The sequence below is a fragment of the Rosa chinensis genome, chromosome 1 (genome assembly GCF_002994745.2).
Source record: "Rosa chinensis cultivar Old Blush chromosome 1, RchiOBHm-V2, whole genome shotgun sequence".
NCBI lineage: Eukaryota > Viridiplantae > Streptophyta > Magnoliopsida > Rosales > Rosaceae > Rosa > Rosa chinensis.
Window position 1 is genome coordinate 26,171,888 of NC_037088.1, and position 15,465 is coordinate 26,187,352.

Consider the following 15,465-nt stretch of genomic DNA (forward strand, 5'->3'; position numbering starts at 1 on the left):
TTGTTGACAATTGAATTCGTAAACATTGTAATATATAACTCTATGGAGTGAGTTGATATTAACTTTGAGGGTTCAGGGCATCAGTATGTACTTGGTTTAAAGGGAAAAGATTTCAGGTATTTTGTATTGATGATTGAACGTTCAAGCATGTATGATTATGGGATTATATATATATATATATATATATATATATATATATATCGATTTTCAGGTGTGTAAAATCAGGGGCGTGACAAAAATATACTCAGTGGAAGATATACATGAAATCATATCTATATGCTCAAGATGAACATGTGTGGAATATTGTAGAAAATGGCTGGACTGTCCCTATGGTAAAAGCAAAAGGAGAAAGCTCTTCCACTGCCACTCCCAAACCAAGGAAGAACTGGACTGAGGAAGAAGTTCGTGATTTGCAAGCAGATTTCAAGGCTAAGAACAACATTTTCACTGCCCTATCTAAATGGAAAAAATTGAGGATCAGTCATTGTGATACTGCTAAGCAGGCATGGGATCTTCAACAGACTACATACGAAGGAAATAAAAAGGTACGTGCACAGAAATTACAAGCATTGATCTTTGAGTTCGAAACCATGACTATGGGAGATGATGAAACCGTGGATGACTTTCATGGTAGAATTCTTAAAATTTCTGGCCAGTGTCGTAGTCTGGGAGCACCCTTTGATGAAGATAAGATAGTCAAAAAGATACTCAGGGCCCTGCCAGAAAAGTTTCATTCTATGTAATACAAACAAATTTTCATCTTCTCCTTCAAGTTGTTTTCCAATGTCAAGTTCTTTGCTATTTTCACTAGAGGACTCATCACAATTTTTAGCAATTCGAACACAATCATTTCTCCTTTGGTCCTCCACATCACCATCACAAACCTCAAAATCTTCACAACGATCATACTTCGATGGTTCATCAAAACTCATGAAACTATTTTTTTGTTTTTCTAAAAATACTTTATCAACAAATGGAAAATTAAAGATAGTGGACTTACTATAAGAATAGTTGAAAGTACTATGTCCCTCTTTATTCGACTCACATAGTGGAGCACAATTATGAATAGGGCCAACACGTACATATCTCCCCGTCGGAACCATCACCATCTTGGTAGAAAGTTTTGATGCGATCAACATGTTGATGATAGGAGGTAACGTTTCTCTCCTCGTCGGAACTCTTACGACCCTATAGTCGAGTTTCGATGCAATCAATATGTACCGCTAGTTGCTAAAGCATCCTTTTGATTTCAGCCATGTCATTGTTGATGTCACGACCCTCCATTCAAAAACCTCCCCTTCTTCGGCCGAACTTAGACATGGAATCCACCAAGCTCTTGCAAAAGCTCTGATATCAATTGATGGGGAAAAGATATCAAACACAGGCCTCCAACAATCACTCAACAGACACCAGAAATAAGGAGTAGCAAACTTATAAAATAGGGCAAATCCATGATAAATTGATATTATTCAGAAACCATAAGATCCTTAACAATGATTACAATACCCATATTTATGGGGTTAACAATACTTGGAGAATAAATAGACTTGAGCTAAACTGGTAAGCTAATTAAATGTAAAATGATACACTAAAAATATCTAAATAATGAAATATCAAAGATTACTAATTTAATGTTAGCCTATATTAAATGGTGAATGAATGAGAGAGAGAGAGAGAGAGAGAGAGAGAGAAATGAAGATGAAACAGTCTCGCGCCGGCCGGCAGGGGTCTCTCTCAAAGTTTCAAACGGCTTTAAGCCTTTTAACTACGAAGTAGGGGTCGCGCGTGGGTTACGGGCGCTCTTGAAGGGTCGGCGGTCTTAACGGGCTCAACCCATTATAACCAGTTAAGGTGGGTTACAATGGGTTGAGTTTGATGAATTCGCGGGTAACTAGTTGGAACAGGTGGTGTTGTTGTGTTTTTTTTTTTTAATCTTTTCTAATTAATTACCCATTAAACCGTAAGAATACCTATTAATTTTATGAAAACCCTAAGTGTGATCTCTGCACGCACCCAAACCCTAATACCCTTAATGGTGGCACAGGCTACTCTTCTTCCTGCGGAAATGTCAAAACCATCATAGCTTCCATTGAAGATGTCACGGAATCATTTGTTGCATCTCTTGCTTTAGCCGGCAACAAGACCATTGATTTGTCTCAACATGGGAGGGGGGGGTGGCACAGTTCCACCCAAAACAATTGTTCCTTCTGTACAAGCCTTTGGCAAAACAACCGGATTAATTGTTCCTTTTGTACAAGCCTTTGGCAAAACAACCGGATTAGCTGAATGACTTAAGACGATTTTTTAGAAGGGTGTGGGTTCTTGACAAAGGCTTCAAGATCCAAGAGCTTGAGCACAACAAATTTGTGTTGGCTTTTGACGTATTTCAAGATCGTAACAAAGTCCTTTGGGTGGACCCTGGAGGTTCAATCATGCTCCAATTGTGACGCTAGAATATCATGATATGGCATCGATTCAATCTGTAGAGATGAACTCCATTTTCTTCTGGGTGAAAATCTCTAAATTTCCACCATCTTTTGAGGATTCATATACCATCAAAGATACTGCTACTGTGACGGGTAAGATTTTGGAGTTGCATGACAAACTATTTGAAAACATGGGGAAGGTTAGGGTTAGGGTTTTTCATGACCTATCCAAGCCTTTCTTTCTCCAAAAAATGCTCCGACTCACTCCAGGTGTAGAAGCTGAAACATCCTTCTTTGAGAATTTGGTTGGCATGTGCAACTCTTGCCATTTTCTAATGCATGAAGGGGATTGATGCCCAGTTAGCATGGGAGCTGCAAAGCAGGATCGGGCTCCTGCTGAAAGGCTTGATATTGGAACTCCTTCTTTGAGTTTTATTGCAAGTACCTTTCACTTCTAGGAGTGCAAATGCTGGTGTTACTGCTCGTAAACCGGGCTCTATTACAACTGCATTCTGCGTGACAAGTTGCTTCGCAAAGAAATTGATAATTCCTTGGCATTAGTTCCAGTCACAACCTTCATAAGAACATCAAGTCTCCTTCAAAAGACAAACTTGTAGTGGCTTCACTGTCAAAGGTGTTGGTAATCGTTCCTGAACCCGCACAACCTCTCTCAACGTACTGATAGTGAAGAAGCAATGTTGCTGCAAGAGACTACTGAAACTACAACGCTTGTGCAGCAAGAGAATAGCACAAACCCTACAAAGGTTGAACCGAAGATGGAGAAAAGAGGCCACCCTCCAACCTATAAGGCTTCTCCAAAAAAATTGAAAGATTTGCTGCCTGAACTGTTCAAGAAAGTTGAGATACTAGACGCACCAACAAAGAAACTGAAGATTTAAAGCATTAGTAAACTTTCATTATTTTTTTAACCCACCCCATTTTAAAATCCTATCTCCGCCATACCGAGGCATACCTTTTCAAAGGAGATTCCTACTGCTGTATCAACTTTGCTCGTGGCATCAAAAATGACTTCATCAGTGGCGCGAAGCAAATCCGTCCCAATTGGCCTTCCCTCCAAAGCATCTTGCCTCGCAAAAACCGTGGACTTAACATTCATAATCATGGAAAGAACTTGGCTGACCAACCCTGGTCAGGAGGGGCTGACCACAGCCACTAACAATCTGACAGCTGTCTTTTTTTTTTTTTTTGCCCCTTTCCCTTTTGGTTCTCCTTCTTCAGTTCTTCCTCCTCTGTTCTCCTTCTTCCTCTTCTCCCCTAGTTTACGTGAAAATTTCAAAAACTAACACTTACCTCCTTCCTTTAATCTGAGAAGAAAATCCGGGAATGGGAACTTCCAAGAGAAACGAGAGATGGCCACCGGCATCGGCAGCTCTAAGAAAATACTCATCAAGCTCCTTAATGATCTCCACCAGATCCTTAGCATTCCTGGACACCACCATTGCTATCGAGCTAGCCTCACTGTCCTTCGAAACCCACTAACAACCGAAGGCGACGCCACGGTGCTCGCCGCCCCGGTGACAATCGTAACCACCGCCTCCGACGTGGTGGTCGTAGCCTCCCATTCCTCCTCGGTCACCGACCGAGACGAAGCCGGCACAAAAGGGTCCCAGAAATCCCACGTGGACGACGGCGGTGGAGGCTGTGGAGGTCCAAGTGGTCTCGGAGCTTGGGCTCTGCGGAGGAGGCGGAGGCGGTTGAAGCGGATTCTGTGGGGTTTGAGGCGGCGGTGGCGAGTGGTGGGTGTGGTTGTTGAGGTGGTGGGACTGGTGTTGGGTTGGGTGGGTGGGATGGTGCTGGTGGTGGAGGGTAGTTTCGGCATTTGAAAATTGGAGCAGAGCAGCACGGGGAAGAGGAAGAGGAAGAGGAAGAAGAACAAGAGAAGAGGAAGAACTGAAGAAGGAGAACCGAAAGGGAAGGGGCAAAAAAAAAAAAAAAAGACAGCTGTCAGATTGTTAGTGGCTGTGGTCAGCCCCTCCTGACCAGGGCTGGTCAGCCAAGTTCTTTCCCATAATCATACTAGCCCTGATCCTAATGATGATGACCATGACCAAAGTGATGCATGGCATGCATGCTCCGAATAAGAGTTCGATTCATCGGTTTCTATTAGTCGGAATAATAAAAATTGGCCTCATGTTTGTTTTAGTCACGGCTGGTGTTGGGGTTGTATTGTAAAATATTAATAAAATCATGAGGGTATTACCTAAATAAATAAATTAATTAATAAGGACTACATTAATGTTGTTTACTTGTTTAGTTAATTTCTTCTCACATCAACATATATATGAGTCTTTTTTTTTTTTTTAACGAGAATCACTAAAATAAAGACTAGTTCAGAAATTTTTTAAAAGACTTACTTTTCAATTACATTTGAGCAAATCAACCGGTAAATATTTAAATATTCATGTGTAAGAGATGGAAGCGGGAGCAAAGATTTTGATAAAAGTTTGAAAGAGATGTTATATGAGGTTGAGATTCTGGTTCGTAAATTAAACTTGCATTTTAGCCAAATGCTTCAAGAACAATCACAATCATATATCAAACTGATTAACGTCTTTTACACACAGTCACACATGGTATGAAAACAACTGGGTATGCATATAATTACTCTACCACACGAGTAAATGATGACAAAAATTGAGTATAATATGTAGTATACAAGTTTAACCTAATTCCTTTTACCCCTACTTCTTCTTGGTCCGACTACCTCCCAACCATCTTCCGCTTCAACTGCCTGCTTGGTCTTTGGCTCTACTGCATGAGACTCTGGTTTGTCCACAATCATGTTTGATGAATCATCTTTATTCATGCTGGGATCAGTATCATCATCATCCTCGTCACTGTCTTCTTCATCATTGACAACCTGGCATGAGTAAGGAACAGAATGAAGAGTTTATTGTAATGCACAAATTTATCATATACTCGATCATTACTCAATTTTGAGCACTCTGCTGAACAAGATAAACCCAAAAACCAATGTCCTCAACACAAAACTTTGGCAAACTAATAGAACTGTCAAAACTCTATATGCACAGGGTTTTAAATAGAACTTACCTGTTTAACATGAGGAGTAGGAACTCTTCGACTATTGGCTTCCCTTAGGCTTTCAATAGACCTGAAATTGCAATCCAAACATTCTTCATGCATAATCATTATTTTTTCAGCTACCTGTGCAAAATCCGAAGCCAATTAAAAGTTAAAAACACAACAAAGATAAAACAGCTAGTCTAAAATTTCTTCCCTCATATCCACAGTTACAGATTCCCTTGGGCTCTCAATAGAATTTACAAGATGAACATTCTGCATGCATAATTTATGAACTTTCCAACCACTTGTGCTCTAAAGGAAAAATAAACCATAAAAAGACAAACTGCTGATACTAAATTGCATCCCCGATGTCAACCAACCTTAAGCTTTCAATAGACTTGAAATACAATCTACACATTCTCCGAGCATTCTTTATGCATAATCATTAACTTTACAGCTAACTTCAACCCGCAAAAGAAAGGAAGAAAAGAAAAACCATAAGACAGAAGCACAAAATTGCATCCCTTGTACCCACTAGTCATAATCATTAGCTTTTCAGCTACTTGTGCAGAGAATCAGCTGACTACAGCTGTAGATATGTTGGGTTAATGCCAGCCATAGTTAACAATAAAAGACTTTGAGTTACTAAAGACGATTAATTAACCAAATACTGAAGGTCAGACATACAGAACACAGACATCTCACAACTCCTTAATGGCTCCTCACTTTTTTAAGTCAAGTACACTATCTACAGGGCAAGCAGATATTTTGTCTATTTTCCACCACAGGCATAGCATAACAAAATTTATTTGTAATACAATCCATCAAGATACTATCAGATGTTGCAACATGTCACCTAAGAAAATGGCGTAATGTAACATACCTCTTCAATGCTACCATCCTCTATCACAGTATTGAGAGAACTCATAGCTTCAATGAGCATTTCTTCTAAATCATCTATATAAAGAGGTTCTGAAAAAGAATGAACAGATGGCTGTCAGAACTATAACACTAATCATTGTAAGAAAATCCACATAATGCATACTATATCAGTGTATCATATTCCTACATAATGTGTACTATATCACTGTATCATATTCCTACTGCTACACAAGCACATCTCTCCACAGATTACATACCATCTTTTTCTACAAAATTGACAGCTCATGAGGCAAAGGTCCTTACTTTTGCAGATAACTTTGTACACAAAAATAAAATAAACTAACTAAGAAAATAACTTTGTGCCATAAGACCTGGATTGAACTCTTAGCAAATCTAAACACAACATTGGCATAATAATGCTCTCAAAAAGAACCACACACATCGGAAGTCGTATTGCAGAAGCATATTCTAGCACAAAATTGATAAATCCTGTGGTAAAGATCCAATAAAAAGAAAGAAAGAAAAAACTAGAGGAAAGATCACTTTTAACATTAATGAGCAAAAATATGGCAAACTAAAACTAGCCGCAATTAAATTCAACAGGTCAAAGAATTAGAAAGGAGAAGGGGGTCAAAAGCTACACTATAACCAAACAAAACCACTACACAGCTCTCCACAGCTTCATACAACAAAAACTGAAAAAGCACTTTCTTGCTCTCTTGAAACATAGAAAGTTGAATGTAATTGTCTTAATCATCCTTCAGATTAAGCACTCATCAGGACACCTGAACTATGCAAAAGTTAAGAGTTACAATATCTTTCCTTACGAAGATTAGCAATGTATCTGGGGTTACCACAATGCCCAAGTTCGTATACAGGTCTTTATTGAATAAAGAACTTTGTGGGTGTTTGTTTCACAAACTGATGTTAAAAATCATATTTGCTGATACAAAACTACAATCAAACAGGAATTACACTAGTGTGAAGAAACTACCGCCTTCAAGGGATACAAAATTAGAGATCAATTTACAAGAAAACGGGAATAATTACACTGTCAGTTGGGAATTGAATAACAGATTCTTCAGATATACTAATTTCCTATAGTTAAATATTCACTCTTCGTCACATCTCCAATGTAAATGGACATAAAACACATCGTGCCTATAAATTAATCAAATCAGGTGAGACAGATGATATGAAGAAATAGTATATAACAGAGCAGAAGTGACACATTCTAAGAGAAAAATAGCACGAGTTTACAAAGTATTTAAGCCATACTGGGGAAGCACAGACACACAAGACACATCCATAAAAAGACAAATAAAACAGATACGGATCTTCAAATCTCATAGCCCTATCTGCTAATTCATATCGAGTATAGCACACCATAGAGCTAACAGTTTACACAATTCATTTCATACAAATTCACGGCCAGCAAATACTGTTTCGACCAACGTAACTTTAACATTTTGATTTTATATACATGAGGAGATGCCAGAACTAACAAGTAACATTAATAATTCTTCTTTATGCAAAAAATTACATACTCATTTTGCAGAAAAGGAAAAAAAAAAAAAAAAAACCTGAGTATCGATTCTCAGAATCACAATTTCCGAACAAAAGAATTGAACTTCATGGAAAAAAAAAAAAATACTAGATTAAACTGTCAACACATCCACGCACAAACAATGCTCTGATAATTTCAGCACAAAAAATCAAAATCACAGACTCAATTCGCAGGAAAAGGAGAAAGCTTGAGGAGTTGAACTTACCGGTGGAGAAATTGACCCAGGAGAAGATATCAGAGACCAGTTGCTCGGCCTTGAGGCGCGATTCACGGCCACCCCACTCGTTCTCGACGGCCAATTGAAGCGCCGACCACCGCGACAGAACCAACCCGACCCCTTCTTGGAAGGCCGCCGCAGCCGGCGCCGTTAGCTTTCTCTCAGGCTCCATTTTGAAGGCTCTTCAATGCAGCTCCAGAGTAAGATCACCGAGAGAGAGAGAGAGAGAGAAAGAGAGACCTTGAATCCTTGATACACGGGGCAGACTAGGGCGGACGAGACTCAAAGGAAGTGAAGACCGAGTGAAATCGTGAATGAGTGAGGAAAGAAAGAAGATCGAGTTCTGGTGGTTCTTAAACCGTGAACGAGTGAGGAAGAAAACTAACTACGTTGCTTTATATTCCAATTCGGTTTGGGCCGGTCCCTTAGGGTCTAAACAAAATAATTGAATTTATAAAGTGAAGGAGAGAGAGTGAAGAAAAGTCCATTTGCTTCAGGTCTTTGGCCTTTATATATATATATATATATATATACTAACAACGTGCCCGCATTTTTCGCGGGTGATAATGTGGTGTTAATGGAAAATAAATTGACTATTTATTTTTTAGAGATAAAATAGTGATGGTTTGGGTATTTTTTCAATTTACTCTTTTATTTATGTATATTTTATTACTTAATTTGATAATTATGTTATTGAAGAGTATTATAGGCACTTTCAAAATTTGGTGAAGCCTTTAACACCAAAAGAGGGCCTCCAATTATAGTAGTAGATATATATATATATATATATATATATATTTATACTATTATTAAGATAAGAGAGTTTGCTTTTCAAAACTATTTTTTTTTTACCAATTTAACCCTTATATATTAAAAATTATGAAATATAATTAATCAATAAGATAATATAGTAAATTATAAAATAGAAAACAAAATAAAAAAATAGCAGAAAATGTGATAGTTGTACAAAAAGTTTTTCCACTACCTTTAACTTCTCTCCAGACACATAATGGGTGGGTCCTGCTGATATTATTATTAAGAGAAGAGGTTTTGTTAGCCAAAACTAAAAAATTTGACAGAAATATTTAAAAATTTTGAGAATTAATTAAATCACATGGGCAATTATGATAATTACAAATTATATTTTTATTAAAAAAATAAACAAAAAAAAATCTCACAACCCACTTTTGTCTCCTACTAACTTCTCTCTACAATAACTATTTTAATCCATTATCTTTTTTTCTTTCTAAAAAAAAAAACAAACAAAAAAACACTGAGTGTGGAGGAAAACTAATATATATATACTAGAACAAAACACACCCGATGGGTGTGGATAATTATTAATTAAATAGATGTGGAAAAGCTTTTTTCAAAATAAGTGGGGAGTTATTACAAATAGTGGGAAGTTTTGTCTTAGATGAAATGCACATAGTGGGTAAGTGGGAAGTTATCTGCAGATAAGTAAATTATTGTTTTCTTATTTTTTTTCAATTTTGATTTTGTTATTTACCTTCTTATCCGTTAGTTATTAAATATAATTTCAAATTAATATATGATGTAAGGATCCATATGTAATTTCATATGCATTTTGGCTAACAAAACCTCTTCTCTTAATAATAGTATAGATATATATATATATATATATATATATATATATTTGTCTCATATAAACCGATATTTCATACCAAAATCATTCCGCTTGTTTTACTATCATTATAGCATTTTATGGTACACACATGTATTAATGTATGTCCTATTATTGGTTTACGCTTTTTCCTTTTGTTGCAAATAGTGTGTGAATGCAGTTCTTCATCTTGTTGCAAATAGTGTGTGAATGCAGTTCTTCATCTTTTGGTTCTTTTATGTCTGCCATATTCTTCTATACTTGGTATTATCCTATACCTACTTTTCCTTTTGTTTCCAGGAAGCAAGGATTTAGCAGAGGCTTTTCAATGCTTCAACAATTGCAGTGGGGTGGTGCCGAATCTTCAGTTCTTATCCTTGGATAGCTGCAAGGAATTAAAGACATTGCCACATGGCCTTGTATACCATACTCAACTAGAAACACTGAGATTGAACTCTGTTCCTGTGAAACTTATAGAGTCCAAACGAGATGGAGGCGTGGATCGCCAAAGATACATAACTTTGTCTTATTTTTGCATGACTTAACTAAGCTTTCATCATATACGCTATTCTAGTAGAAGGTACTCAATTTTTATTTTATTTTTCCTTTTAGGAGAGTAGAAACTAGAAAGTGCTGAAAGCTTATATTCTGCCTGCTGACTACATACTAAATTCCTTTTAGTTAGTTTCACCAGCCATAGTAAATACATCATCATTTTCTTTCGATAACATGTTTCGTTTGTCTTTTTTATTTGCTTTGCAGAAAGTTTGACATTTGAAGATTGAGTCCAACTCATGGAAAGAGCAAGTGTAACGCTGGAGAGACCAATTGTTTTCATTTCTTTTCTTGTGTGGAGATTTGGACTATGGATTCTTTTATGTTTGTATATTGTCCACATTACAAGCTTTTTTAAACAAGCTATGCATCTTATTATTGTTTTCCATAACTGCTCCAAGTTATTTTCTGGTAGCCATTCAAGTGAGTTTTGTTCTTGTTTACAAATAGTTATGTAATGCTCTAATTGAATTAGCTGGCCATTGACTAATTATATGCACGTTTAATTACAGGAAATTCTGTAGAATTTCCAATCTTACCGTGTAATATCGAGTACTTGCATTAATCATAAGTCTCTAGACTTGGACAACAAAATTGGTTTGCCAACTAGAGAATTTTTTCAGTTAAGCGCCCCTACATACCCATAACATCTAATTCATTTGTTTTTCTTCTTTCTCACTTTTAATGCATATATGGTTTTGGAATGGGGCTTAAGCTCAGTAAGGACAATGGCCCGTCTGTGGTAATAGTTGAATCCAATGCAATTGTCATGCAGACATGCACTAGATTCACTTGACTTCTTTTGAGTGTAAGCTAAAAAAAGGTACTGTGTTCTGTGTTGGTTTTGTTAGTTCAGTTCAGAGTCTGACAGACATAGATCAGCCTACATTGGAGTCTTAAGTATTGGCAGGCAAATGGTATCCCTTTTGTTGAGGAAAAAGCATTACTGGAGTCAATATGCAGCACTAGATTCATTCAAGTTGACAATCTCCAGATAACTGAAACTGTAAGCAAGTATTTGTATGGATACAAAAAAAAATAAAAAAATTCTTCTGGTGAATTTAGGCCAAAAAGAAGTGCGTGGGTATTTGTGATATCTATTTTTTATCTTGTGCACAAGCTCATAATACCAGGACATGTTTGTTATTCAAAACTGGCTTGAGACAGGAACCAAAAAAAATGTATTTAGTCAGAAACTTTAGCTTTCCTCGGAAGAAAATTCCATATAGACCCGCCTGTGAAGAAACAGAAGTGAAATCCCACAGAATGTGTTGTAGTTCAAAAATAGATCCGTCTTGATCAAGGCATCACCAGACTTAATTTGTAGGAAACTAAATACAGATTACACAAAGATGTTGCTATATGGAAGAAGTAAAAAGAAAATAATGTAAGTGATATATGATTATATGGCCATGAGCGCAAAATAAAAGAAGCTCCATATCTCGCAACTGTCCCAAAATTATGATTGCTAATTCAGCCTGTCCAATAATGAATCTACTTTCGTATCTTTACAAGAGGCTGTACCAGCAGACTAAAGTCAAAAGAAATCTACAAGGGTATGGTTCGGTGCATAAGCTGATTTAAAATCTCTGCATGCTACCGTTTGAGCAGCACAGTGCCGCGGATTGCATTTTTTTTGCAGTTAGAGATAGAATTGAAACTAAACTCTTCATATATAAAACTGTTTCTAGACCTTTCCATCTAATGAAGGGAGGTTCCTATGAGCTTCGAAGGCTTTGGAAGAAGACTTTGTTGCTGAATTTGTGCCTTCGGAGGGAGCTGAATAAGGAGTAGGTAGCTTCTTGGGAAGCATCTGTTCCAAGCGGTCCTTAGGCAATGCCTTGATGCTTCTGATGATGATGATGAGAAAAGTAAACAGGCCGAGAACTAGATGCTTCTGATGATGATGATGAGAAAAGTAAACAGGCCGAGAACTAGATGCAAGAAAGCTGATTTTCCCCACACATTTCCTTTAATATTTTTCCCTTGTTTATGTTTCTAATTTTTGTTATAGCAAACAAGTCACTGAAAAAGAGAATGCACAGAACGGTGCACAAGATACTGAAAAAAATCAGTAAATAAAATTTGCGGAATAGAGACATCCAAGTGAATATTTATATAGAGAGACATAGAAACTGAGAAGTGTACCTATTAGGTTAGTGGTAACAGCAATAAGCTCATCGGCTTTAGTAGATTTTGCTGAGAAGAAAGTGACTGCTGACTGGTTCTTGAGACTTCATGGTTTCCGTTACACATGGAATGGACAAGTGCTTTCCTTGGGACTCCTAACTACACAGGGAATAGCTTCAATATCTTGATATTTGGTGCTTTGTATATAATTCAGGTCCTTGGGTTTGGTTGTGTGTTGTGGTCATCTGATTGGGCATACCGGTTATCATTTGAGTTAATGGGATCTCTTTAGAAACAAGTTTTTGGAGTCAAAATTGCAATTTCACTTGAAATAGATGAAGATGGGAAAATAGAAAAATTCCTGTGAGACATAAATCAATGGAATTACAAATTATAAAAATGAAAAAAGAACATTTGATCTTCAGTGCTACTTCATGAAGGAAATACCTCAGGTGATGTAAATTTCAGATCATAAGACACTGATTAAGAGTCAATAAATAGATTGACGGTTGAGAGACAGCTAATTACTTCACAACGAAATTCAAGTTCTAGGACATCTGTACAAGTGCAAAACAGAACATAGAAATACAGAATGTAGAAATGTAGTTGTGATAGACAGCAAATAAATATTCCATTATGCAGTTGCCAAACCTTGCTTTTGGGAATTTATTTAATGATAAAACTTCCGAGCATCATTGAAAGAAAGCTCTCCAAGTAGAAGTTTCACTTTCACTAGATTCATACTCACTAGAAGTTTCACTTTCACCAGATTCAGACTCACTGGAAGTTCCAATTCCACTAGTAGCATGTTCTGTATCAATGACTTCAAATTTCAGAGAATCATGATCCTGACCTAGGGCATACAAAAAGCACACACCACAACTTTTCAACTCAACGAACTGACCATCAAATTTAGCAGAGAAGTCAAAAGAAACTTGAGTGGACCATTTCACCGTATCTGGAAGTGAAAGGGATCTGTACACCATTAACAGGTGATCCGAATGTTCAGTTCTTCCTTGAGGCCATCAAGCCTGGCTTTATGGGAACGAGAATGAAATAAAGTAAGTTGATGGCTTCGCTCATTATTGGTTGTGAGATTGCATTCACATTGAGGTGTGACAGAATATGCTGTATAGAATGGCAAAACAGCCGACAGAGCAAATCTCAAGAAGTTTCTATCATCAGACCAGTGCTGAGGAAGCTTGGTTTTTATTGAAGATCCCTCTTTTTCACAACTGAACCACTTTGGGATCTCAGTTCCCGGACATATTAGAGTAACGGTACCATATAATGGATGATCCTGTACAATATATAGAGATATAGACATCATGGTTATCGAACTGGTCAAGGCTTTTCATTCATTAGAAAGCAGAGGAATCTACTCCGATTTAATATTAGTGAGACTCTCTCTGTGTGTATCTGTGAGAGAGAAAGAGATACAGTTGCCATTCGCACAATTCTGACCCATACAGCCCATGCATCATCCATCATGTTGCTTCTTGTATTCTCATCCAAATTTATACAAGCACAAAATGAATGCCTCTGATTCAAATCTCGTGTGGGTGCAGTCATTGGATATGACACCGTCTTAAGTGATGGGCAGCCATTTCCCACCAAAGCTGGAAGGCATGGGAGCTCTGGCAAAGATTGAAGGCACTTGCAGTTACTTGTGTTCAGATACTTGAGCCCAGACGCTTGTTTGATTGTTGGATTGATGGTCTGAATCATGGTTCCACTTAGATTTAGTCTTTGCAATGAGGTTGAGCCAATGAGGCCATCACGGATATATTTCTTCTAAAAATTGGCAATCATTGAGGTCTAGAGATATCAAGGGCACAAAATCACTGACATGGGAGGCAATCTTTTCAGTTTCACGCAGCCTGTAAGTCACTGAGAAATGCTCAAGAATGTTTAAATTGTAGATGCTGTTGGGGACAAACTCAAGGCTTCCACATGAAGATATCTCTAGTGTTTTAAGCCCAACAAAATTTTCAACTGATGAGGGTACCCCTACAATTTCTTAATTATGTACACAAAGAAACTCGAGACATTCCATTACCTCCAAGACTTCTGGGAACTTTTTGATTCTAAAGCGACCAGAAGGATCAAGTTCTTCAGAGATTTTAACTCATAGATACTGGCTGGGAGCCTCACAAGCTGTTTGCTATCTTGCAGTACGACTGAAATGATCCCGCAGATACACACTCACGAAATGCCAGGCATTTCAGCCTCCTAGGGCTTCTTGGAAGATTCTTAATGCCTGCACGGCTAGAAAGATTCAGTTTAGCAAATTTTTTAAGAGACCAAATTGATGAAGGCAACTCTTTAGTTGCAGTTTCATTTAAACCCAAGTATTTTATCTTGCTTGGCATCCCTGGAAGAGTTCCGGTAGGGTCCCGTCGTGGGTCGTCAAGTCACGAAAACGGATCGCGTGCTTGGGTTATTTCTGGAGAGTTCTGAGGCGTACATAGCACTACATGAATTTCCTCTGCACCTTTAGGGGCACCATCTCCAGAACCTTTTTTCGTAGTTATCTTTGAGCGCTTCAGAGGCGCTGCAGTTTTCGTCTCTGACTTACCCTTTGCAGTCCCACTCACAGAGCACCTCTGAAGGAACTGGTGGCTTGAAGAAGACTCAAGCGTAGATATTAGGGGCTTAATCTTTAAGATTCCTATCATTTTCTGAAAACCCACTAAAACTCTTCAGCACAGTATATCAATGCCTAATTTCTCAATCACTGCCTGCATTACAACAAAGTAAGAAATCACTATTGACTTCATCCACCGCTCAAATGCAAAACCACTATTACATCCACAACTTCAAATACAACACTGCCATAATTCACAAGATATGAAAAACTTTAGACCGGCTTCAAAATCAAGTGTCCATAACATTATCCAATTTCAGAAACTTGCATCTACAAGACAACCAGCAATAGTGTTACGAAACCCATTACACCGATTCCAAAAGCAATGTCATATCCAAAGTTTCAAACTTCAACAACCAAATACAGCTAACT

General features: G+C 37.6%; 1 protein-coding gene across 1 annotated transcript; it reads right to left on the reverse strand.

The window, feature by feature from the left end:
* Positions 1-4,955: 4,955 nt before the first annotated feature.
* LOC112184045 (pre-rRNA-processing protein TSR2) lies at positions 4,956-8,565 on the reverse strand. The gene is made up of 4 exons (XM_024322344.2): positions 8,126-8,565; positions 6,355-6,443; positions 5,499-5,612; positions 4,956-5,307 (listed from the first exon to the last, which is right to left on the reverse strand). The coding sequence occupies exons 1-4, from the start codon at positions 8,307-8,309 to the stop codon at positions 5,113-5,115; spliced, it is 582 nt and encodes a 193-aa protein (XP_024178112.1). The 5' UTR covers positions 8,310-8,565; the 3' UTR covers positions 4,956-5,112.
* Between the last annotated feature and the right edge of the window lie 6,900 nt (positions 8,566-15,465).